At 46.6% G+C, this 27,252-nt stretch overlaps 1 protein-coding gene across 1 annotated transcript in view; it reads right to left on the reverse strand.

The window, feature by feature from the left end:
• Positions 1 to 367: 367 nt before the first annotated feature.
• tmed6 (transmembrane p24 trafficking protein 6) overlaps positions 368 to 27,252 on the reverse strand; it is a 32,768-nt gene continuing 5,883 nt past the window's right edge. The window contains exon 4 of the mRNA XM_072466788.1: positions 368 to 2,416. Within this exon, the coding sequence (XP_072322889.1) occupies positions 2,183 to 2,416 (234 nt within the window). The 3' untranslated portion in view covers positions 368 to 2,182. The remainder of the gene's footprint in view (positions 2,417 to 27,252) is intronic.

The following is a 27,252-nucleotide window of genomic DNA, read 5'->3' on the forward strand; positions in this document are numbered from 1 at the left end:
GCTAACCACGGCACCACATGCAGCAAGTAATCTACCGGAGCTCCGTGCGAAGGGCTGAGCTCCATAAAAATCCATATTCACTCTCAGAATATCTAAACTGGTGCTAAACCTACAGTTTCTGGATTTAGATAAATGGGGTGTGCCTTATGCAGAAAGAGTGCATTTCATATCAGGCAAATAGACATTCCATTCTCATTAGTTTGGTTTGGAAGTTCTTATGATATTTGGCTGACCAACAAAATAATGAATGGTTGGAAACCTCACAGCTGGGAAGTCAGACAAATTAAAGTTTATGTATCAACAAGGAAATAAATATTCTTTATTCTACAATGCATTCGAACTGCAGTCCACGGTTCTTAGTAATAATGTTTGGAAGTTTTCTAGTTCAGTAATGCATTTAACCTTTCGTTTTCCACCGGGTAATTAATATACTTATGGAGTTGTGTTATAATGCTAGTTAAATCTTCCTGCAAAACACAAAACCAAATATTTTGCTCTGATGGGATTGCAGCACATTGATTTAGCAGAAACATCCTAATGCCTCCTATCGGTTAATATCTGACATTTTGTTGAAATTGAAGATCCACATCATATTGACTAAGTAAAACTGCAATCCTCTTCACACCATATTAATATTTTCACTGCTAGAACGTTGTTAATTTGACTAAAAGGCACCCAGATAACATCTGACAGAACATTTGCCCATTTGTTTTATTTTTTCAAATGCTGGTGCACCTGCCATATATTTCCAACATTTTAATTTTACATTTTGGATTACTGAAGGAGAAAAATTAACTTTCAGATGAAACAGGATTTGGTGACGGATTAAATTACAGGTTTGATGTGGATTGTCCAGCAGGGACCATTGTATGGCAATCAAAACCAGAACCACTAACTGGTCCTGGTCTAAAAATGAATCATTTATACCTCCATCCACTCTCAATCCATTCATTCTTCAAAGTTTAAATTGCTCTCATCATGATGCCTCAGGGCAGCACAATGGCATAGTGGCTTGCGCTGCTGCCACACAACTCCAGGAACCAGGGTTCGATTGCGAACTTGGGTGACTGTGTGGAGTTTGCACTTTCTTTCCTTGTCTGCATGGGTTTCCTCTGGGAACTCCAGTTTCCTCCCACAGTACAAAGATGTGCAGGTTAGGTGGATTGGCCATGCTAAATTGCTCCTTAGTGTCCAAAAGGTTAGTTGGGGTTACTGGATTATGGCGATAGGGTGGGGCTTGGGCCTAGGTAGGGTGCTCTTTCGGAGGGTCAGTGCAGACTTGATGGGCTGAATGGCCTCCTTTTACATTGCAGTGATTCTATGATCTCCCTGGCTGGCTTGTTGGAAGTATTTAATTTTCTTTAATAACATTACATTTGGATCCATCTTGGATAATTAAAAGAAGTTAACATGTATGAATCAGGATTGTGCCACTCTGCTACATTTAGTGACTCAGCTATTGGATGATTAATTCCTGGGATTGTTCTCTGAACAATAAGAATGTCTTTGTGTGCCCAGGAAAAGACACACCTGAATTCTTGGACCAGCTTCCTTATTTAAAGTCCTCCAAAGGTTAAACTGCCTTTTTAATATCCAAAATGTTCTTTCTTTTAAAAGCAGGTGCTTACATGGCATAACAGAAAGTTCCAATACACTGAGCATAGGTTGGTAGTCTCTGAGTTATCTTCATTCAGTAAATATACAAAATGTACTATCTTTTGAACAATCTGCTGTCAGAAATCAGTCAATGGCAAACCCCAAACAAAATTTGAAAAAGAACATGAATTAGAGAATGGGTTATTCGTGGTGTGGAAAAATAAATAATTTTGTTGTAATCTTCTGTCCATGCAGTTTGCTGAAGTGTTGCCTCTGAAAAGTGAGTCTTTCAAAATTTGAATGTAATCAACAATCAGAAATTAGCAATTTTGTACATCCACATTCTATTAAAGTGATTTCAGTTGAGGCATATTTAACTATTTGTGTGGGCAGGTTAACCTTATTATTTTGTGAAGCAAAAACAGTGGCCTTGCAGGCTAATTAAGGAGACAAATTAAACTAGTCAAATGGTCTCTTTCAGGTTTTTGAAAAAATTAATATGAGATGAAAGCTTAATTAAAATTTGTCTTTAATTTTTTTTAAATGCCCTCATATTAACACCATCATATTCCTTGGATATAACTGCCTAACATCTGGGTTTTTCATTTGCAATGGTGACTCTCACAGCAAACAGGCGCCTTAGAAAATAAAGCTGTAAAACGCCAGATGAAACAATAACTACACTCTGGGCAAATGACCACCAATTCACATAGTTATTACTTGCTAGTACAATGAAGTAATCAGCTCCTTTGTGCATTCTGGCAAAGTTATAAAATCTCCACATATGGAAGACATAGCTTTGAACTTTGATAGTAGTATCCTATGAGAGAGGGAAAATGAGAAAATTAAGTATAAGATATAAGATTTAAAATTGATAATTAACACAATGAAAAGGCAGATAACAGCTGAGACATTGGGTGGAATTGTCTGAACTTAGTTCCTGCTGAAGCAACAGGACCATTAGTGGGACAGGAACCTATTGACAGCTGGAGCAGGCTTTGCTGAGACTCCTTAACTGAGCCAAGCATTAGTATTGCATGTCCAGGTTCTCCAGACAATATGCGGGGGTTGGCGGGGTGATGCACTGGACCTATCAAAGGAATGATTTCTAATTGAAGCGACCCTTTGTTACAATGACTTAAAAGGACATGGAATTTTGAGGGTGCAGCAACCACAACGATGAAGAGGAGACCAGTGTCTCTCACTTTTACCTAGAGGTCCGACTCAGGGGCTGTGTGAGGTGATCTTTTGTCAGAACCAGTTGAAGAGGACAACCTCTCAAATAAAGCAAGAGTGGATGGAAGTGTCCAAATAAATCAGTAACGCTAGTGTGGTCCCTTCTACCTGGAGACAGTGCCCCAAGAAGATCCAGGACCTCAAGAGAGTGGGCAAGGTGAGTTGCATCACATTTTCAGGTTTCAAGCCCACACACTGACTTCCCCAGCATTCTCTTGCATAGCACCCAGAACAAAGCACCTTGCAGCTGCATTCATTCCTCTCCAGGCATCCCCTCACATTCCATCTGAGCAGCCAACACACCTTCATCCTCATACCCTCTCCTCACAGCCACCCACCACAAACGTTGTCCCTCGCTGCTACCCACACAAGCCATTGCTAACACTCAAGTGTTTGTTTTCTCTCATTGTAGAAGAAGAGAGCATACAACTTGGGAAGAGGCAGAAGTGCAGGGCGTGATCAAACAGTCTCATCACACCCGACTCGGTGACGCAATGAGACTGTTAAATATCGTGAGAGGCCTTTTGCAAGTTTTGCGACACTTGGAGCGCCTCACAAGATCTAACGCCTCGCTGGAGCATCTATCTCGCTGCTTTTTAAAAAGGCCAAAAACCCTAAAGAGTGTGGGTCAGAGCGTCCATGTTGAACGTTAATGCCTAATAGCTGGCCAAGGTGTTGGCTTTAAGACTGGAGTTGTGCCTCCTACAGTTGATCAGGGAAGATCAGACGGGGTTCATGAAAGGGTGGAGGCTGTCGGCAAATGTGCGCCGGTTGCTTAATGTGGTGTTCACCCCTGCAACCGGTCCGGTGCCAGAGATTATTGTATCTCTGGACACCGAGAAGACTTTCGACTGGGTGGAGTGGGGATACCTCACTATGGTGTTGGAGAAATTTGGGTTGGGTCTGGGGTTTGTGTCCTGGGTGTGGCTGCTGTATGCGGCGCTGTTTGTTCGTGTTTGTACTAATAATATGAAACCTTTCGGTTACACAGGGCACGAGGCAAGCATGTCCGCTGTCACCTTCGTTTGTAAAGGCAATTGAGCCATTGGCTATGGCGTTGAGGGCCTCAAAGGAATGGAATGGGATAGTTAGGGGGATGGAGAACAGGGTATCGTTATATGCGGATGATTTGCTGTTGTACATCAAGGGATCTGGAGACATCTATTGGGAACATCATCGAGATTCTACAGCGATTTGGGGCTTTCTCTGGCTATAAGCATATTTGCCGTTTGGAAGAAGATAGATGACACTAACCATGCACGCATCACGTTTTAAAATTCATTCATGAGATCGGGGCAGCTGTGGCAAAGCCATCATTTATAGCCCATCCCTATTTGTGCTGGAGAAGATGATGATGAGCTGCCTTCTTATGCAGTCTCCCAGAGTGCTGTTGAGTAGTAATTTCCAGGCTTTGAACCTGGCAAAGCTGAAGGGCATGTTATTTTTCCAAGTCAGACTGGTAGTGGTTTTATCATATAGCTCCTGTCCGTGGAGGGACCGAACAGCAGGAAAGCCTGTTGACCGTGGCTGGACTGGAAGATCCCGCCACCGGCATGCCGCCTCCGCTGCTGCAAAATACGCCCTCAGTGTTTGTAATATGTTGGGTCTCATGGCAGGTTCCTAATTGCAATACATTTGCGTGTCATGAATACTCCTTATATTAAAATGTTTTGCAATGACGGCCTACCTTCAAGCTTAAGTCAGCAGTGTACGAGTCTCTTGTGGTCCTAGTTCACTTCCATTTAAAGGTGACCTGCAACAGTCAGTTTTGTGTGGTTGTGTCTGAGTTCAGCAATTTTCCTTGTTGAATTCTGCAGCATAAGGGAGTGGAGCAGGAAAATGGCAACTTGCACGGAAGCTCGAGACTGGCAAGGGCTGGGAGGGTGTGTGTGGAATGGGGTCAGGGACATGGAGGAGTGAAAGAGGGATTTAAGGGAAGACAAAGGATGTGGCCGGAGGCACTGCAGAGTGAAGTCAAAAGGGCCTGGTGTCCTGGGTGACGTTGGAGGGGTGGTGGGAACAGTCAGTCATGCTAGGAAAATGAGGGGACTAATGGGTGGGGTCAGTACTTTCTACTTGGAGGTCCATCTCAGGGTGTTGGCTGACAGAGTCCTTATAGGGCTTTGAATTCACTTACAACATTTAAGTCACACCTGCTGAGAGTGTTCTTGGACAATGTCCTTTTAAATGCATAGAAGGCAGGATCAGCTGAGCCTGCAAGTTCAGCCATGTCCCCCAAGATGGCAAGCACACCACTGAACACTAATGTGAACATTCAATAAAGAACGCAAAATCATATCTTCTACAATAAAGAGACTCACAATTAACTATCAGTGGGTGGTAACCCTGAGGCATACCAGTACATTTAGCCCTCTGACTTAGCTAGTCTAAACAAGTAATGATGACGCACACATGAATAAAGTGAAACTAATGCAATGTGAAAAATGTACAAGTGTCCTTTCAATTTGAAAAATGCCCATGCCAATTTTGTGCTTTCAATAAGCCTATGTTAATGGTAATGGCAATGTAATTGAGAAGAAAAGTTCTGGCTGTGATGCAGACCCGCCCTGTTTGTCCAGGAGGCCCTTTTTTTTTAGGTTGTCCACACCTGCTGCATTGTCGGCTTACGGTTGTTATGGGTGGCACGGAAGCATTGTTGCTTCACAGTGCCAGGAACCCAGGTTCAATCCCAACTCTAGGTCACTGTGGAGTTTGCACATCCTCCCCGTGTTTGCGTGGGTTTCGCCCCCACAACCCAAGAGATGTACAGGGTAAGTGGATTGGCCACGCTAAATTGACCCTTAATTGGAAAAATGAATTGGGTACTCTAAAATTTTTTTTTTAAACTACTGCAGAAAAAAGCATTGCAGGTGTACCTGATCCCTACAGCATAGAAGGAGGCCATTTGGCCCATTGAGTCTGAAGACCACCTTACACAGGCCCAATGCCCTATCCCTGTAACCCCACCTAACCTTTGGACATTTAGGGGCAATTTAGCATAGCCAATTCACCTAACCTGCACATTTTTGGACTAAGAGAGAAAACTGGAGCACCTGGAGGAAACCCACACAGACACGGAGAGAATGTGCAAATTTCACACAGTCAGTCACCCAAGGTCGGAATCGAACCCACGTCCCTGGCACTGTGAGGTGGCAGTGCTAACCACTGTGCCACCATGCCTCAGCTTTAGACAAGTGTAGGTAGAAACAGAGTCTTTGAATATTTTTAAGGTAGACGTAGATTCTTGATAATAAAAGGGGTGAAAGGTTATTGAGGACAGGCAGGAATGTGGAGTAGAAGTTACAATTAGATCAGCCATGACCTTACTGATTGGTGGAGCAGGCTCAAAGGATCGATTCCTGATCCTAATTTGTATGTTTGTATTGTTATGACACCCTGGGCTGGTGCACGGTCAATTCCAGTCCCACTTGACCCCGAGTCGCAACACAATTGAAATTAACAAATAATTTTTAGAAAATACCCAAAGTCTTTGGTCATTGGCTGCCCAATAACTACAGTCACCAATTTGTAAATGTAAACACAATTATTAGTTATTAATAACAATAATTATAACCAAATGCAACTGGTTAACTATTATCTAATTCTTAACCCGCCCCTCTTTAACTTGCCCCACCCTCTATACACACACAAAGCAGAAAACACAGAGGGGAAAGAGGGATGTGAAGAAAAATAAAAAAGGATAAAAGTCTCTGGGCGGAATTCCCCATTTCTGCGACCAGCAAATTGGCGTGAACCCATCACCGATTCCAGTACCAGTACCGGTGCGGGTGGCACCGGTGCCACGTGAAGTGCCCATGGATTACGCTGAAAATGGGAGGAGAATGGCCGGGTCCTGGGCTGCGCATGTGCACGGCTGACGACGTGCACCGATCGCACCATACAACATGATGCCGGCCATGTGCGACTCCAAACCACACACCGTGACCTCACAGTCCACCCCCTCACCACACCTCACCAACCCCGCTAGCCCTAGCAGAAGCAACCCCCGGCCAGCAGCATGGATCCCGGCCATGTGTGGCGCTGGACACAGTCCGCAGCCGTCACGCCAGGTTTCCACACGTGGCCCTTGTCGTTGGGAACTCGGCCCAGCAGAGGCGGAGCATCGTGTGTGAGCGGGCCAAGGACATGCCAACGCTGTTGAAACGACGCGCAACATGCACCAGGTTGGAGGGCGGTGGAGCATGGCGGACCGGCGTCAAACTAGCACCGGCCCTGATTTCGGGATTGGAATCCATTCTCCCCCAATAGGCGAACGCGATTTTGGCGTCAGGCTACGGAGAATCATAGAATCATAGAATCTACAGTGCAGAAGGAGGCCATTCGGCCCATCGAGTCTGCACCGGCTCTTGGAAAGAGCACCCTACCCAAGCCCACGCCACCCTATCCCCATAACCCAGTAACCCCACTCAACCAACACTAAGGGCAATTTTGGACGCTAAGGGCAATTTAGCATGGCCAATCCACCTAACCTGCACATCTTTGGACTGTGGGAGGAAACCGGAGCACTCGGAGGAAACCCACACACACACGGGGAGAACGTGCAGACTCCGCACAGACAGTGACCCAGACGGGAATCGAACCTGGGACCATGGAGCTGTGAAGCAATTGTGCTAACCACTATGCTACCGTGCTGCCAGAATCCAGCATAGATATATGTCCATTAAATATCCATGGGTCAAAATGATAACAAAATAAAAGAAATGGAAAATAAGGGAATCATCAGGAAGGGTCCTTACTTACCTTCCTCACTAAAAGGATTGAGGTACGCAAGACATAAAACGTAAACATATATCCATTCATTCATTCTTCCTCAATATATAGGTTCCCCACCCCTCAGTTCCTACATTGGGAACTAATCAGCCCGTAAACCGGCAACAAAGTATCCGCTCTCATATTATCCCTCCTGGGGATGTGTACAATTTTAACATTGAACTGTTGTAATAATAAACTCCAATGAAATAATCTTGCATTCCGGGTTTGAAACTTTACTATGAATGCAATCGGATTATGGTCCATATCAACAAAGCTTTGTTTATTGTCATACTGGACATGTACTTCAAAGTGCTGGAGGGCTAGTAATGCTAAGGCTTCTTTTTCAATGGTGGAATACTTTTTTTGAACATCTATTCCTGCATCATTATCTTGTAATCTCGAGTATGAGCTGGTTTAGCACAGTAGGCTAAACAGCTGGCTTATAATGACTAGAGGCTTTTCACTGTAACTTCATTGAAGCCGACTTGTGACAAGTGTTTATTATTATTATATTAATAGCACTGTCCCCAATCCCAGGTCATTGGCACCCATGGCTATTTTAAAGGTTTAGAAAAATCCAGTGCAGCCAACACTGTTTCGCCCACCAACATGATTCTCAGTCTCCCAAACTCTATTTGGCATTCTGTGGACCACATTGGTTTCACTTGTTTCCGCAACATATCCAACATGCATTGGATTTCCGCCTCTAATTGAGCCAGTCTCCATGGGTTTAGTCCATGGGTTTAGTTGCGTTATTGGTTCATGTCTACATGATGATTAGTTAACGTGATGCACCCTGGTATTTCCCTACAAATCTGCCCATATTTTCCCAGTATCTTTATTAGACATTTTTGCTGTTCTTCTAAATAGGCAAACTGGGCCTCTAATACCTCTAAGATGTCTTTATTTATTAGTCGTACTACCGGAAGGTCATTCTATGAACTGTCGACTTTTTCTCCTACCTCACTCTTCCCATTTCTTCCCATCTCCTATGGTCTGGATTATCAATGAGGTATGTCATCTTACTCACTCTCCGAGCTACCTTATAGGGGCCACTGAATTCGCTTTCTGAGGTTCACCCTGCAACGGCAACAATACTGATACCTCATCTCCAGCCGAGATAGTTCTGGACTTGGCATGTTTGTCTGCCCACATTTCTATTCTTGTTCCTGTAATCTTTAGATGCTCTTGGGCTATCTGACAAGCTCCTGTGAGTCTTTGCAGAAATGTGGACACGTAATCCAACATTGTGGATTTGTCCGGTTGTTTTAGAAACTTCTCTTTCATCGGTTTTAATGGACCCTGTATTTCATGGCCATAAACTAATTCAAATGGGCTGAACCCGGTAGCTTTGATCAGATAATATCTGGTGGCAAATAGTAAAGAATCCAATCCCTTGTCCCGATCTCTTGGTTATTCATGGCAATAGACTCTAATCATGATTTTGAGATGATATCTCTCCGAAGCTCCCTGAGTTCGTGGATCAGATGTGGTTGATTTTAATTATTTGATACCTAAACTACAAAATGTGTCCTGGAAAAGTTTAGACATAAAGTTAGAACCCTGATCATATTGTACTTCTAAGGGTAGGCCATAGTGTGTGAAAAACTGGGTCAACTTTCCACCACTACCTTAGCTGTAATTGTTCTCAAAGGTATAGCTTCCAGAAATTGGGTAGTCCTATCCATGACTGTAAGAATGCCCTGCCTTCATTTTAGACAATGATCCTGTGCAATCTACGAACACCTGACTAAATGGTTCTCAAACTCTGGTATTGGCATCAAAGGTGTGGATTTAATCACATGCTGTGGTTTACCTATCTCCTGACAAGTATGTCAGGTTCAACAGAATTACACTACATCCTTATGCAGTCCTGACCAGGAAAAATGCCTGTTGATTGATGTCTGAATTTTCCGAATTCCCACAATTCCTGCCATTGGTATCTCATGTGCTATCCGCAGTCCTTCCCTGTGATATTTGGGTGTTACCACTATCTGATATACAACTGTCCATTCCTCATCCTCAGTTCTATGAGGATGTCTCCACTTCCTCATCAGAACTCTGGAACCCTATCAACCTCACCTTCTGTGAGAGCTGACTCTGCTAATATATGTATCTCTGGATCTGCTTCCTAGACCTCAATTAATGAAGTCCTACCAAATGCTCCCTTAGAATTATCCTCATTCTCAAGGATAGTTTTGGTTACTCTATCATCTGATTGTGGCGTGACTTTAATATCTGATGGTGAACTTTTTTTAACCATTGCCCTGATCACCACACACGGAGAAAAAATATTTGGAAATTGTCCCTATAACTGTTCTGTCTCCTTATCTTCCCTCGGATTCGTTGTAATCATGGATGAAGCTATAATGTTCACTCCTGCCAAATCATTCCCAAAACGTAAGTCTACTTTGTCCACTGGTGACTTCTTAACCACTCCGACAACTACTGGACCTGACAATAAATCACACTCCAATTGTAATTTATGTAATGGAACTGGGATATAATCTCCACTTATCCCATTCATTAATAGCTTAGCTTTCATTCAACTCTGCGGAGGGAAAACCAAGTCCCTCTCCAGTAAGAAAGTTTGCGTAGCACCTGTGTCCCTTCAAATAGTTATGGGGTTGGCTACATCAATTGATGAAAATGGGCTGATCATTCTCTTACACAAAAACCCTGCATATCTCTCATCTACCTCATTCCTCATACCTGCTCCCACAGCAGCATTTACCTCAGGTCTCCCAAGTCCAATTAGAACTACTGCCTGCCCTTTTCCATAATCCTCCTCATGAACTCGAACAAGTTCCATGGGCTTTCCTCGCAACTTCCAACATGTTGAACGAACGTGTGCCACTTTATTGCAATGGTAACACCTAGGCCTTCGAGTCTCACCTTCACCCTCAGTACCTTCCTTGCTGGTCTGAGGAGGGAATCTTGGAGTATTCCCAGCTATCCATTCCTTATCTTGACTACCTGCCTTCCTTTCACTCTCCCACTTCCTAATGTTTTCAAAATTAAGGGGATGATGGAACAAAGGTTGAAATTTACAGATCAGCTCATAATCATCAGCCATTATTGCTGCTTATCTAGCAGTCATCACCTTTTGGTCATCAACATGGATTCTTATCCCAGAAGATAGTGAGTTCTTAAATTATAGAGAATAACGTCTCTCTGCGCCTCATAAGTAGTTTCAACTCCCAATGCTTCCACCCACCTATTAAAATTGTTCTGCTTAACCCTTTCAAATTCAGTATATGTCTGGCCCGGATGTTTCCTTAAATTCCGAAATGTTTGCCTATATGCCTTGGGAACTAATTCAAATGCACTCAGAATAGCCTTTTTTACCTTGTCATAACCTTTAGACACCTTTCTGACAGGGTAGCATAAACATCCTGTGCCCGCACCGTCAATTTACTTAGCATGGGTAATGTCCACCTTTATTTTGGCCACTCCATTTGGGTTGCTAATTTCTCAAATGCCCCCCAAAATGTTTCTACTTCCTTTTCTTCAAATTTTGGGAGGACCTGTATGAACTTAAACATATCACTACTGGGTTTCATTCTAGGACTAAACCCCCCTCTAGCTCCTGGCAGCTCTCTTTCATATTTAAATGTTGAGTGATTGCTTCAATTATCTCTACCTTCCTAGCTTTAGCTAACATCTCAATTTTTAATTCACTTGCCAATTCAATTAGTTTGTCTTTCCAAGCCCTTTTAAATAAACCAAAGGGAAGTCCTCCACCTGAAGAAAAACCATAGCACCTGTTTGAACCTCCTCCAAACCCAACAGTACCTCCATCTCGTCCCGCAATTCTCCTCCCACCTTGGGGACTCCAGACCCTCCAAAAACTCTGCCATTCCCTGCTCATCCTCTGGCGGCTCCAAATTCACTTCCGTTGACAATGCTGGTTCTGAATATCATGTGCTGCGTATCTTGGATAACCAATTCAAAATAGCATATTTTGCATCATTTACCACCCTCCAGCCTCCCAAAATGATTAACTACACCATTTTCTCTTGAGGCCTTTCTTAAGTATGTTTTTGTACGTCCAACAGCTTTAGAGTAGAAATATGTTTTCAGGTTTTAAACTTAAAATTTTGCTATCCTGTTCAAACTAATGACACATTGAACATGTTTAATAACAGAATGCCTCTCTGTTATCACCCTCTGGTGTTGCTGATGTTTGATATATGGCAACCATCAGCATCTCACATTGATTGACAGTGTTTCTTCAGCCTGTCATTGTTTCAGCAGTTTCGGAAATCAATATTTTGCAACCTTGCCCCAGAACTTTATTGTTTGTACGTGTGACTACATAGATTCGTATGTGCAGAGTTTCAAATTAAAATGAAAAACCCAACTTGGATGAGGACGGAAGAACAGCACCAGATTAGATAGGGTGGAAGAGAGAAGATGCCTCATTCAATTGAGTTGGGCAAGAGAAGAGTGCCAGTATGAACTGGTAGGAAGAGTCAACATAGAGGCAAAAAGAATGTTTTTGACAAAAGTGTAAGGGTTTGGGGGAATGTAATAGCCCAGGATTTGCTCTCAGCAGCAAAGCAATGTCATTCGCTCCTCATCTCACTCACTGCTCCCCACAGCTGTTTTGCTGGCTTTTCTCTAATGTGGTATCTTATCCAGTGCAGAGGCCTTTGTGAAACGTGTGACATATGTAAGCAGGAAAGGCAACAATGCAGGTCTTCACCAATCAGACTGAAAATCCTCGCTGAGCCATACAAATCAAGATGAATAAAGCAGGAAGTATAAATTTCTATTAAATAATGTGCAGAAATTAAATAAATATTGGGGAAAATAGATGAGATTAAAGGAGAGATAAAAGAGAAAGGCAAAAAAAAAATTCTTATTTCTTTCAAAAAACAACTCCAACTCTAATTTGCTCCTGTGAGATTGAGGCTTCATACTTAGAGAATTATTTTTTCAAGGTGAGAAAGGTGCTTTGGCAGTAATTATCACCTACTGCACCATTAATAATTCATTTATTCCTGAATGCACCAGCCCTAAATGTTTTGCCATTTTTAGTGGTAGTTCCCACTACCTGCCAATGGATTTCCCATTGTGGCCACCCAATGCCGCCGGGAAGCTCGTGGGCGGCCGGCACAAAGGAGAATGCAGCCCATAGTGGTACTAGCCTGCATGGCTGACAGATCAAAATTAAACCCTCTGGTAAGTTTCCACTGTAAAACCATGCTGAAAATCAATTTCATTTCAGGAGTTGTTGTGCATTTTTGTTTGGATGCATGGGGAAAGAATGAAGTTGCGGATCAATAGTGTGTGGTGTGGAATAAGCATCCCACAAGCCTATGCAAAGAATGCAGCTAATAAGTGTGGGATATGTTCAGATCCCGTATAACTGAAGAGATCAAGAGGCACCTGCAGAGAAATGATTCCCAAATTGCAAATAGATTAGAGGGTCTAAAGTCCGAATCCATCCTTTGTATGCGTTTCTCTTCAAACCATTCAATGATCATGTTCACACTGAATGGAATTGGCGAATGGTCGACAGAGAAATAAACCTTCATGATAATGGAAGTATGTGTGCTGCCCTGTGTGATGATATGCATAAGCAACCTTGTATATAATAATACATGACCTCCGACCAGCAGGTGGCAATGTAAACCTACCATGTGACTCTGTGCCTGGGGGAGTTGGGAGTAAGTCGTGTTAATGGAGAGACATATTTTGCAGTAGCTCTAGATTAATTAGTGTTAGTTTGCATTATATTTATTCCAGTTATTTTTACCATGCATTTGTTTTATAATAAATTATTTTAACTAGTCAAGAACTAGATGTTCTGTAGTGCATCATTCGTACTGGCCAGTGTACAGAACATGACACCCTGCTTGATGTTTTGTGTGTTTCATCATCAAATCGTGAAATTCTATTAATGCACAAACTGTCATAAGATCATTCATAAAATGTGGAATATCCAATTGAATGAACCGAGGGGAAAATGATGTGATATCACAAGAGGTTGGGCGATGACAAAGGGAGTATTAAAGATACAAAGCAGACACCCTTAAGCCCATAACCAATTAATAGACGATTTATTGATTAATACAATTTCTTGGTTATAATACACAGCCAAGTTCGTAATCGCCTACTTGAAACACGTTCAAGTTACCGATACAGGCTCTCATCCAATCCGCAGTCAAGCTTCAAAATAGGCTGCAGTCCGTCCCTGGTCACTATGCACACAGTAATCCACTGCCTCCTGGCTTCCACCTCAAGGCCTTCCCCCATGGCTCAGGATCCACTAATATAGTCATTTTTGCAGCTGAATCCCATCACCAAGATTGATGTGACCTCACTTCCAGTTGGAGGTCACCTGTGGCAGCAGCCATATTGTGTGTGGACTGGCTGTACTCGGCAGCCATTTTATTGAATGATAGCGCCTGGGCCCTTGTGACATCACAATGATTTGCTGTGGCAGGATGATTCTGGAAACACAAGCACCAAATCTGATCCAGAGTCGGATCCTTCTGATAATGTCAAAGCCAAAGTGACTGAGAATGAATTTGTCATTTGTCAGATGTTGAAAGCAATGAATTTGATGGTTTTTAAAATGTTTTGGTTGTGGTTAAAAGGCATCCTTGTAGAATTCATTCATTCAATAAAATATGACACATCAACATCAACGCTGACCCACTTGTCGATGGAGCAACTGTTGGCGCTTTCCTCCATAGAGCTCCAGAAGCACAGAGACTCAATAAAAGAGGACGTTATGTTGTCCATGAGATTGGCGTTAGAAGCCGCACTGGCCCTCATCCAGGAACGATGAACGATAGACAGAGCGGAGCGGAGACTGGAGGCCCAGGAAACGACGGTACGGGACCTGGAGGTATCGACCACTGACCAGCACAAGCAGATCGCCTCGCTCAAAGCCAAGGTAGCAAGGTTGGTAATGATCCAGAAAGCACTTACGGGGAAAGTTGATGACCAGGAGAACAGGTCCTGTTGACAGAACCTGCGAATTGGTGAGCTGCCTTAGGGCTCAGAGGGCAGGAGTCCGATGAAATATGTCTCAAGGATGCTTGGGAAACTGGTCAGAGAGGAAGCTTTACCAAACTCCCAGCAGTGGACCAGGCCCACAGGTTGATCCGACAAAAGCCCAAGTCAGGAGAACCACCATGGGCAATAATTGCAAACTGCATAAGTTTCAGGACAAGGAGAAGGTTCTTAACTGGGCGAGGAGCACGCAGTCATGTAGGTGGGAATGACACACAATCCGTATTTACAAAGACTTTGGAAAGAACCTGGTCAAGCGCCAGGTGGAGGTTAATGGGGCCAAATCGCGCTATTCAAAAGTTAAGTATGATTTGACATGTGCCTGGCGAGGCTATGGGTCATGTTCAACAACAAAGAACTCTATTTCAACACACTGGAGGAAGCAAATTAATTCATTCAAAATAATGGACTTGCAAAGAAACAATAAGAGACAATCAAGCACTCTTTATCTACGTTTTCTTTTTGTTTTTCCTTTGAACTTACACAATCTAAGGGGAGCAGTGCAAATGTACTTGGGGACAAGAAGGGAGGAGGGGGAGACCAGACTGGTGCATGAAGAGCTGCTCCCATGGGGCAGCCACTACACTGGCTAGTGTACGGGAGTGCAAAGGTGGGGAAGTCTTCCAAGAGGGAGAGAGCGCCTGCAGAAGGGGGGGATGTCAAACAGCAATCCGGGGAGGCAGGGGATGAGGGGAAAGGGAGGGGAGAGGGCAGATAAGAGGGGAAGCAATAGGGTTACAGGGAAAGGTAAGAGGGGACTGCATGGGGAGTAGGGGAGGGAGGGAAAGGGTAGACTGCTAGTCGCACATGAAGATAGTTGGAAAGAAGGCGGTGATGGTGGTCATCTTGGATGGCCCACGAACAAAGGGAAACCCCGGCATGCAGGGGCACGTGCACAGAGTAAGTAGGGCTGACCCCACAGGAGATGGGGATAGTAACCCCCCATAAGAATAGTCACCTGGAACATAAAGGGACTCAACAGGCTGGTGAAAAGATCCAGAGTCTTTACCCATCTAGAAAGCATGAAAGTCGACGTAATCTTTCTTCAGGAGACACACCTGAGGGTGAAAGACTGACTGGCGATAAGGCAAAGTTGGGTAGGACAGACGCATCAGGCATGCTTCATACAAGGACAAGGGGGGGTGACCATTGTGGTAGTATGCATTGGGGGTCATGTGGGACTATGAAGCCGTGATGTTATTGGCTGACAGATCCCGGGTCCTGGTTGGCTGTTGATCCCTTGCTCCGCCCTGAAGGCGGTGTATAAGAACCAGGAGTTCTCCCCCGCAGGCCAGTCTGTTGCTGAACTGCTGGGAACAAGTCATGCTTAATAAAGCCTCACCGACTTCATCTCTATTCGTCTCTCGTGAGTCTTTGTGCGCTACAATTTATTAAGCGTGCTTAAAGGACTATGGAGCTCAGGATCATCCCGGAATGCCTGAGGATCAGCCCCCACGCAGTGAACTCAGCAGCAGTTTTTAAACACTGGCAGACTTGTTTCGAAGCATACCTCCGAACGGCCCCCGGCCGGGTCACAGAAGACCAGAAACTACAGGTCCTGCACTCGAGGGTAAGCCCGGAAATTTTCCCTCTCATAGAAGACGCAGAGAATTTCCAGACGGCGTTCGCAGCACTAAAGAGCATCTATGTTCGCCCAGTGAACCAGATCTACGCACGCTACCAACTCGCAACGAGACGGCAAAGTCCCGGAGAATCGCTAGACGAATTCTACGCTGCGCTGCTAACTTTGGGACGGGCCTGCAGCTGCCCGCCGGTAAACGCGATTGAACACACGGACATGTTAATTCACGATGCGTTCGTGGCTGGTATGAACTCTCCCCAAATCCGCCAAAGACTTTTAGAAAAAGAGTCGCTAGGACTCTCAGAGGCACGGGCCCTTGCAGCCTCACTAGATGTGGCCGCGCGAAACGCCCGCGCGTACGGCCCCGACCGCGCGGCAGCCCCTTGGGCTCCGTGGACCCCCATCGTGACAACCCCCCCCCCCCCACCCCACAGGCTTGCGCGGTTCAGACGCCAAGTCATCCCGGGGGAGCCCGCTGCTATTTCTGCGGCCAGGCGAAACACCCCCGGCAGCGCTGCCCGGCCTGCGCAGCGATTTGCAAGAGCTGCGGGAAAAAGGGCCATTTCGCGGCTGTGTGCCGGTCCCGGGAGGTCGCCGCTGTCCCCGGAGAAGAAGGAGTCCTGCGCGTTTCAAGCGCTCCCCAACCCCCCCCAGCGCCCCATGTGCGACCCGCAGGCGCAGCCTTTTTGGGTCCCGGCCACCGCTGTCCCCGGAGAACAAGGAGTCCTGCACGTTTCAAACGCTCCCCAACCCCCCCAGCGCCCCATGTGCGACCCGCAGGCGGCGCCATTTTGGGTCCCGGCCACCACGAGGGGAGATGGGGCGCCGCCATCTTGGGACCCCCCCAGCCCTGTGCGACGCATGGGGCGGCCATTTTGTCCACCCCGCCGCCATCTTGGACGGCAACAATGGACCCCAGCATCGACGGCTCCACGGGGTTCGAGAAAGACGCTGAAGCACTACGACCACGTCTGGCCTCAATGACGCTGGACCAAGCACGGCCCCGGACGCTCCAGATGACGACAACAACGGTGCTGATCAACGGGCACGAGACACCATGCCTGGTCGACTCCGGGAGCACAGAAAGCTTCATCCACCCCGACACGGTAAGACGCTGTTTTTTGACCATCCGTCCCAGTGCGCAAAAGATTTCCCTAGCTGCAAGATCCCACTCCGTACAGATCAAAGGCTTCTGCATAGTGACCCTAACGGTGCAAGGGAGAGAGTTTAAAAACTACATGCTCTACGTCCTTCCCCAACTCTGCGCGCCCACATTACTGGGATTAGACTTCCAGTGCAATCTGCAGAGCCTAACTTTCCAATTCGGCGGCCCAATACCCCCACTCACTATCTGCGGCCTCGCAACCCTCAAGGTTGAGCCCCCATCCTTGTTTGCAAACCTCACCCCGGATTGCAAACCCGTCGCCACTAAGAGCAGACGGTACAGCGCCCAGGACCGGACATTCATTCGGTCCGAAATCCAGCGGCTACTGAAGGAAGGCATAATCCAGGCCAGCAACAGTCCCTGGAGAGCACAGGTGGTAATAGTAAAGACAGGGGAGAAGCAAAGGATGGTCATAGACTATAGCCAGACCATCAACAGGTACACACAGCTAGATGCGTACCCTCTCCCCCGCATATCCAACATGGTCAATCGGATTGCCCAATTTAAGGTCTTCTCCACCGTGGACCTCAAGTCCGCCTACCATCAGCTCTCCATCCGCCCAAGTGACCGCAAGTACACAGCCTTCGAGGCAGACGGGCAATTATACCACTTCTTAAGGGTCCCATTTGGCGTCACAAACGGGGTCTCGGTCTTCCAACGAGAGATGGACCGAATGGTTGATCAACACGGGTTGCAGGCCACGTTCCCGTATCTTGACAACGTAACCATCTGCGGCCACGATCAGCAGGACCACGACGCCAACCTCCAAAAATTCCTCCAGACCGCTAAAGCCTTGAACCTCACATACAACGAGGACAGGTGCGTTTTTAGCACAAACCGGCTAGCCATCTTGGGATATGTAGTGCGCAATGGGATAATAGGCCCTGACCCCGAACGTATGCGCCCCCTCATGGAATTTCCCCTCCCTCACTGCTCAAAAGCCCTAAAACGCTGCCTGGGGTTTTTTTCATATTACGCCCAGTGGGTCCCCCAGTACGCAGACAAGGCCCGCCCCCTAATACAGACCACGACCTTCCCTCTGTCGACAGAGGCTTGCCAGGCCTTCAGCCGCATCAAAGCGGATATCGCAAAGGCCACGATGCGCGCCATTGACGAGTCCCTCCCCTTCCAGGTCGAGAGCGACGCCTCCGATGTAGCTCTAGCGGCCACCCTTAGCCAAGCGGGCAGACCCGTGGCCTTTTTCTCCCGAACCCTCCACGCCTCAGAAATCCGCCACTCCTCAGTGGAAAAGGAAGCCCAAGCCATAGTGGAAGCTGTGCGACATTGGAGGCATTACCTGGCCGGCAGGAGATTCACTCTCCTCACTGACCAATGGTCAGTAGCTTTCATGTTCGATAATGCACAGCGGGGCAAAAGTAAAAATGACAAGATCTTAAGGTGGAGGATCGAGCTCTCCACCTTCAACTTTGAGATCTTGTACCGTCCCGGAAAGCTGAACGAGCCGTCCGATGCCCTATCCCGCGGCACATGTGCCAACGCACAAATTAACCGCCTCCAAACCCTCCACGAGGACCTCTGCCACCCGGGGGTCACTCGGTTCTACCATTTTATAAAGTCCCGCAACCTCCCCTACTCCGTGGAGGAGGTCCGTACAGTCACAAGGAACTGCCACATCTGCGCAGAGTGCAAACCGCATTTTTTCAGGCCGGATAGTGCGCACCTGATCAAGGCCTCCCGTCCCTTTGAACGCCTCAGTCTGGATTTCAAAGGGCCCCTCCCCTCCACCGACCGCAACACATACTTCCTGAACGTGGTGGACGAGTACTCCCGTTTCCCCTTCGCCATCCCCTGCCCTGACATGACAGCGGCCACAGTCATTAAAGCCCTTAACACCATATTCACACTGTTCGGTTGCCCCGCATACGTCCATAGCGACAGGGGGTCCTCCTTCATGAGTGACGAGCTGCGCCAGTTCCTGCTCAGCAAGCATATAGCCTCGAGCAGGACGACCAGCTACAACCCCCAGGGGAACGGGCAAGTAGAGAGGGAGAACGGCACGGTCTGGAAGACCGTCCTACCGGCCCTACGGTCCAGGGATCTCCCAGTTTCACGGTGGCAGGCGGTCCTCCCGGACGCCCTCCACTCCATCCGGTCGCTACTGTGTACCACCACTAACCAGACGCCTCATGAGCGCCTCCTTGTCTTCCCCAGGAAGTCCTCCTCTGGAACGTCGCTGCCGACCTGGCTGGCGACCCCAGGACCCATCTTGCTCCGGAAACATGTGCGGGCGCACAAGTCGGACCCGTTGGTCGAGAGGGTTCACCTCCTCCACGCGAACCCGCAGTACGCCTACGTGGAGTACCCCGATGGCCGACAGGACACGGTCTCCCTGCGAGATCTGGCGCCCGCCGGCAACACGCACACCCCCTCGACACCAATCACCCCCTCCCTGCCACCGGCGCACCCCGCGACAGCCCCCTTCCCGGGAGGATCGGTCCTCCTCCCAGGTCCGACCAGAAGTGAAGCTGAAGCAGAAACCGTAAAGCTCCCGGAGACGACAACACTGGAACAAGCACCACCACCACCGGGGCTGAGGCGATCGACAAGGACGACCAGACCGCCCGATCGACTCGTGGCACTGGTGTAACACTAGAATGTTGTGGACTTTCACGAGAATTTTTTTTCCTTTTTTTCCCTCTTACGAATACTGTAAATAGTTCAAAAAAAAAAAAAACCCTGTACATAGCCCAGTGTAGGGCACTGTGATGACATGCAAAAGTTTTTTTTCCTCCCAGGACCAGCCTTGTAAACCCCTACCACCATGCGAAGCACCACCCCGCCGGGTTCAATTTTAACAAGGGGTGAATGTGGTAGTATGCATTGGGGGTCATGTGGGACTGTGAAGCCGTGATGTCATTGGCTGACAGATCCCGGGTCCTGGTTGGCTGTTGATCCCTAGCTCCGCCCTGAAGGCGGAGTATAAGAACCAGGAGTTCTCCCCCGCAGGCCAGTCTGTTGCTGAACTGCGGGGAACAAGTCACGCTTAATAAAGCCTCATCGACTTCATCTCTATTCGTCTCTCGTGAGTCTTTGTGCGCTACAGCCATACTATTCAATCAAAAGACAGCTGTTATAGCGACGAACACGGTGATAGACCCAGGGGGACGGTATGTGATGGCTGGCGGGATCCTGGGAGAGGTACCAATGGTCCATGTAAATATATACTCCCCTAATTGGGACAATGCCGAGTTCAGCAATAAAACAATGGTGGAGATCCCCAACTTCAACTCCCACCAGCTCATCACGGGGGGAAACTTCAACTGTGTGTAGGATCCAATCACGGACAATCCCAGCCCCAGATGAGGGACAAAATCAGGAATGACGAAGGAACTGAACACCTTTATGGAGCACGTGGTGGTGGTGGTGGTGCGGGGGGGGGGGGGGGGGCGTCCAGGCACGCCATGGAATTTCAAACATCCGAGGGAGAAGGAAGTCTCCTTCTTCTCCCATGTTCACAAAGCCTACTCCTGTAGAGACTTCTTTGTAATGGGCAAATCAGTGCTTTCAGGTGTAGTAGGGGTGAAACACTCCACAATAGTAATCTCAGACCATGTGCCGCACGACACAGATGTGAGGTTGGAAATGGGCCAGGCCCAGCGCCCCCCACAAGGTGTTCTGTGAAAAAATGGCACAAGCCATCGATGCATACGTAACCTGCAACCAAAATGGGGAGGTCTCATCTTCCACATTCTGGGAGGCACTGAAAGCAGTTATAAGGGGGGAAATAATAGCACACAGGGCTCTCAAGGACAGAAAGGAAATGGCAGCTAGGCAATGACTGATCACCTCCAATTTGAAGGTGGATTGGCGGAACTGCATGGACCCGACCATGGAGTTGCTGGCGGAGAAGAATAAGCTGCAAGGAATTTTATCTGTTCACCATGGGCAAATCAGTGGGCCAGCTCTGCCAGACACGGGGGGGCCTTTAATGAATATGGAGAAAAGGCCAGCCGCCTACTGGCACAACAACTGAGAAAGCAGGTGGCCACAAGGGAGATAGTGCAGGTAAGGGATGGGAATGGTAGGCTAGTCACAGCACCAGTATGTTTTAATACCAGGGGGCAACGTGTAATTAGTTAAACAGTATAGTTAGGGTAACCAACTACCGGGAGCTCAATGTTAATATACCTCATATCTGTATATACGTTTCCTATGTATTCATATGTCTTATGATCTTATTAATAAGAGGATCAGGGGTTATTGGTAGAAGGCAGGAAAATGAGGATGAGAAACATAACAGCCACGAGTGAATGGTGAACCCAACTCGATGGGCCGAATGGCCTAATTCTGCTCCTATGTCTTATAAGACCATAAGACATAGGAGCGGAAGTAAGGCCATTCGGCCCATCGAGTCCACTCCACCATTCAATCATGGCTGATTTCAACTCCATTTACCCACTCTCTCTCCATAGCCCTTAATTCCTCGAGAAATCAAGAATTTATCAACTTCTGTCTTAAAGACACTCAACGTCCCGGCCTCCACCGCCCTCTGTGGCAATGAATTCCACAGACCCACCACTCTCTGGCTGAAGAAATTTCTCCTCATCTCTGTTCTAAAGTGGCTCCCTTTTATTCTAAGGCTGTTCCCCCGGGTCCTAGTTTCCCCTGCTAATGGAAACAACTTCCCTACATCCACCCTATCTAAGCCATTCATTATCTTGTAAGTTTCTATTAGATCTCCCCTCAACCTCCTAAACTCCAATGAATATAATCCCAGGATCCTCAGACGTTCATCGTATGTTAGGCCTACCATTCCTGAGATCATCAGTGTGAATCTACGCTGGACCCGCTCCAGTGCCAGTATGTCCTTCCTGAGGTGTGGGGCCCAAAATTGCTCACAGTATTCTAAATGGGGCCTAACCAATGCTTTATAAAGCTTCAGAAGTACATCCCTGCTTTTATATTCCAAGCCTCTTGAGATGAATGACAACATTGCATTTGCTTTCTTAATTACGGACTCAACCTGCAAGTTTACCTTTAGAGAATCCTGGACTAGGACTCCCAAGTCCCTTTGCACTTCAGCATTATGAATTTTGTCACCGTTTAGAAGATTGTCCATGCCTCTATTCTTTTTTCCAAAGCGCAGGACCTCGCACTTGCCCACGTTGAATTTCATCAGCCATTTCTTGGACCACTCTCCTAAACTGTCTAAATCTTTCTGCAGCCTCCCCACCTCCTCCATACTACCTGCCCCTCCACCTATCTTTGTATCATCGGCAAACTTAGCCAGAATGCCCCCAGTCCCGTCATCTAGATCGTTAATATATAAAGAGAACAGCTGTGGTCCCAACACTGAACCCTGCGGGACACCACTCGTCACCGGTTGCCATTCTGAAAAAGAACCTTTTATCCCAACTCTCTGCCTTCTGCCTGCCAGCCAATCGTCAACCCATGTTAGTACCTTGCCTCAAATACCATGGGCCCTTATTTTACTCAACAGTCTCCCGTGAGGCACCTTATCAAAGGCCTTTTGGAAGTCAAGATAGATAACATCCATTGGCTCTCCTTGGTCTAACCTATTTGTTATCTCTTCAAAGAACTCTAACAGGTTTGTCAGGCACGACCTCCCCTTATTAAATCCATGCTGACTTGTCCTAATCCGACACTGCACTTCCAAGAATTTAGAAATCTCATCCTTAACAATGGATTCTAGAATCTTGCCAACAACCGAGGTTAGGCTAATTGGCCTATAATTTTCCATCTTTTTCCTTGTTCCCTTCTTGAACATGGGGGTTACAACTGCGATTTTCCAATCCTCTGGGACTTTCCCTGACTCCAGTGACTGGAAGCCTCCACTATTTCTTCAGCTATCTCCTTTAGAACCCTAGGATGTAGCCCATCTGGGCCCGGAGATTTATCAATTTTTAGACCTCTTAGTTTCTCTCGCACTTTCTCCTTTGTGATGGCTACCATATTCAACTCTGCCCCCTGACTCTCCGGAATTGTTGGGATATTACTCATGTCTTCTACTGTGAAGACTGACGCAAAGTACTTATTCAGTTCCTCGGCTATTTCCTTGTCTCCCATCACAAAATTACCAGCGTCATTTTGGAGCAGCCCAATGGCAACCTTTGCCTCCCGTTTGTTTTTAATGTATTTAAAGAAACTTTTACTATCATTCCTAATGTTACTGGCTAGCCTACCTTCAAATTTGATCCTCTCTTTCCTTATTTCTCTCTTTGTTATCCTCTGTTTCTTTTTGTAGTCTTCCCAATCTTCTGACTTCCCACTACTCTTTGCCACATTATAGGCTTTCTCTTTTGCTTTGATGCATTCCCTAACTTCCTTTGTCAGCCATGGCTGCCTAATCCCCCCTCTGATAACCTTTCTTTTCTTTGGGATGAACCTCTGTACTGTGTCCTCAATTACTCCCAGAAACTCCTGCCATTGCTGTTCTACTGTCTTTCCCACTAGGCTCTGCTCCCAGTCAATTTTCGTCAGTTCCTCCCTCATGCCCCTGTAGTTACCTTTATTTAACTGTAACACCTTTACATCTGATTCTACCTTCTTTCTTTCAAATTGGAGATTGAATTCGACCATATTATGATCACTGCCTCCTAAGTGCCCCCTTACTTTAAGATCTTTAATCAAGTCTGGCTCATTACATAACACTAAGTCCAGAATGGCCTGTTCCCTTGTGGGCTCCATCACAAGCTGTTCCAAAAAGCCCTCCTGTAAACATTCAATGAATTCCCTTTCCTTGGGTCCACTGGCAGCATTATTTACCCAGTCCACCTGCATATTGAAGTCCCCCATGATCACTGTGACCTTGCCTTTCTGACGTGCACTTTCTATTTCGTGGTGCATTTTGTGCCCCCGGTCCTGACCACTGTTAGGAGGCCTGTACATAACTCCCATTATGGTTTTTTTGCCTTTGTGGTTCCTCAACTCTACCCACACAGACTCCACATCATCTGACCCTATGTCGTTTAGTGCTATTGATTTAATTTCATTCCTAATTAACAAGGCAACCCCGCCCCCTCTGCCCACCTCTCTGTCTTTTCGATAGGTTGTGAATCCCTGGATGTTTAAATGCCAGTCCTGAACCCCCTGCAACCATGTCTCTGTGATGCCTACCACATCGTACCTGTCAGTCACAATCTGGGCCACAAGCTCATCTACCTTGTTCCGTACACTGCGCGCATTTAAATATAGCACCTTTAATTCTCTATTGACCGTCCCTTTTTGTTTTCTTAGTGTGGTGGTCCTTGGTTTACTGAGCCTTTCCATACACTGTGACATATTTTCTGGGATGGGGACAATCGTAACCACTCTTGGGTTTTGTCTGTTCGTGTTTTTTTGTATTCCTAAGCAGCTACGCTCCCCGCTGATTACTTCACCTCTTGGTTCCCTGACTTTCCCTTCCCCCCCAATCTTTAGTTTAAAGTCCTATTGACCACCCTATTTACTCTTTTCGCCAGAACACTGGTCCCAGCTCGGTTCAGGTGGAGACGATCCCAACGGTATAGGTCCCCCCTGTCCCTAAACTGATGCCAGTGTCCCATGAAAAGGAACCCCTCATTCCCACACCACTCTTTCAGCCACGTGTTAACTTCCCTTATTCTTGCCTCCCTATGCCAATTTGCACGTGGCTCGGGCAGTAATCCGGAGATTATGACCCTTGAGGACCTGTTTTTTAAATTTGAATCCTAGCTCTTTATAATCTCTAAACAGGTCCTCTTTCCTAGACTTGCCTATGTTGTTGGTACCGACATGGACCACAACAACTGGATCCTCCCCCTCCCTCTCCAGTATCCTTTCAAGCCGGTCAGAGATGTCCCGCACCCTAGCACCGGGCAGGCAACATACCATGCGGGACTCTTTATCCTGCTCACAAAGGATACTATCTATGCCCCTGATAATAGAATCCCCTACAACTACAACTTGCCTATTTACTCCCTCCCCTTGAATGGCCTGCTGAACCATGGTGCCTTGGTCAGCTGACTCATCCTTCCTGCAACCCTGTTTGCCATCCACACAGGGAGCAAGTGCCTCATACCTGTTGGACAGTCAAGGGCTGAGGCTCCTGAGTTCCTGACTGCTGGTTCCCTTTACCTGCCTGACTTGCAGTCACACCCTGCTGTCCCTGGCCACTGGCAGGATTTAAACTACTTACTCTGACAGGTGTGACTGCCTCCTGAAACACAGTGTCCAGGTAAGTCTCCCCCTCCCGGATGTGCCTCAGTGTTTGAAGCTCAGACTCCAGCTCATCAACTCTGAGCCGGAGCTCTTCGAGCAGCCAACACTTACTGCAGATGTGGTCGCTGCAGCTCGGAATGGGATCTGCCAGCTCCCACATCAAGCAGCTCAAGCACATCACCTGACCAGCCATCACTGATTAATTAATTAGTTTAATTTAAGTTTATGGTGGGGGCAGCTTCAGCCAATCAGACACTAATCTACACTGCACTTTTAACTGAAAAACAGCACAATTAGATTAACCACTTACCTTTCCTGGTTACCTCACTGCACCAAACTACCAAATTCTCACTGTCTGTATCTCTCTCACTCGGGCTGTGTCCCTTGACCTGCACAATGCTAATAATATAATATAATAATGCTAATAATAATAATAATATGGCACTTACCTCACACCAATGGATCTTATTATTAGGTTAGAGGAGGAGGGTGGGTGGGAGACACTACACGTGTAGTGTCTCGGGTTTCCTCTCCACCAGAATTTATTGTTTGGGGGGGGGGGGGGGGGGGGGGCCTTCCCAGAGTCCGCGGGTCGAACTTCCGGTTCCCGCCTTATATTTTAAAAAAACTAAAAAATAAAACAGAAAAGAAGAACAGAAACGGGACTAGGTAAGTGTTTTTAAAGGAGAAACTTACCTCCCAGAAATCACTTGCGCCCCGCTCCCGCCAAAATCCAATGGCCTGCTCCTGTGAAGGTAAGTGTTTTTAAAGGAGAAACTTACCTCCCAGAAATCACTTGCGCCCCGCTCCCGCCGAAATGCAATGGCCTGCTCCTGTGAAGGTAAGTGTTTTTAAAGGAGAAACTTACCTCCCAGAAATCACTTGCGCCCCGCTCCCGCTGAAATCCAATGGCCTGCTCCTGTGAAGGTAAGTGTTTTTAAAGGAGAAACTTACCTCCCAGAAATCACTTGCGCCCCGCTCCCGCCGAAATCCAATCATGGTCTTATACCTGTTTATTTCTTCCTTCTTTTCTTTTCTTTTTGGGCATTGATGTTACAAATAAATGTAAAACCATTAAAAATATATATTTTAAAAGCTTCCAGCATCTGTTTTCTTAAGCATTACTCCATGATATGGCTTTTCTTCTAGCAAAGCTGAGAGGGTTGTTCTCTTTAAAACCAACTGCTTCTAGCAGAGCTGTGAGAGTTGCCTTCTTCCTCACTATCTATGTCCAACTGCAATGACTTCAACTAAAAATACACTCAAAAAGCATTCCTATCCTAAAGGTGCCCCTGGTTGCCAAGCAACAACTTCTACTTCTCCATAGCTTGTTTACTTTTCACACCATAACCCTTGCTTCTCTAAGTACAGTAGAAGAACAGTTTTGTCTGAAACCAAAACCCTCAGATGTGAACACCTTTGACCAGCAGGATCTAACTATAGGTGTACCCTTTCTGACATAAACACTAAATTAAATCCACTTAAATCTATGGCCGTGATTTAACAGAAACATTTCTGAGTGTCACTTTGGATAAGTTTGGAGGGGTGTTCTTGCCGGGTTTTTTTTGGTGAGATCCACACTGGTATTCACCCACACTTGGTAATTTTTCAGGGCCTTGGGGAGTTTCTCCCCCGTCTAACCCACACTTGGAAATTTGTTCAGCAATGGGATGCTGAACTCGTTGGCGAGACCGGCTCCTCAAAGATCCGA

The sequence above is a fragment of the Scyliorhinus torazame genome, chromosome 10 (assembly GCF_047496885.1).
Source record: "Scyliorhinus torazame isolate Kashiwa2021f chromosome 10, sScyTor2.1, whole genome shotgun sequence".
NCBI classification, from domain to species: domain Eukaryota; kingdom Metazoa; phylum Chordata; class Chondrichthyes; order Carcharhiniformes; family Scyliorhinidae; genus Scyliorhinus; species Scyliorhinus torazame.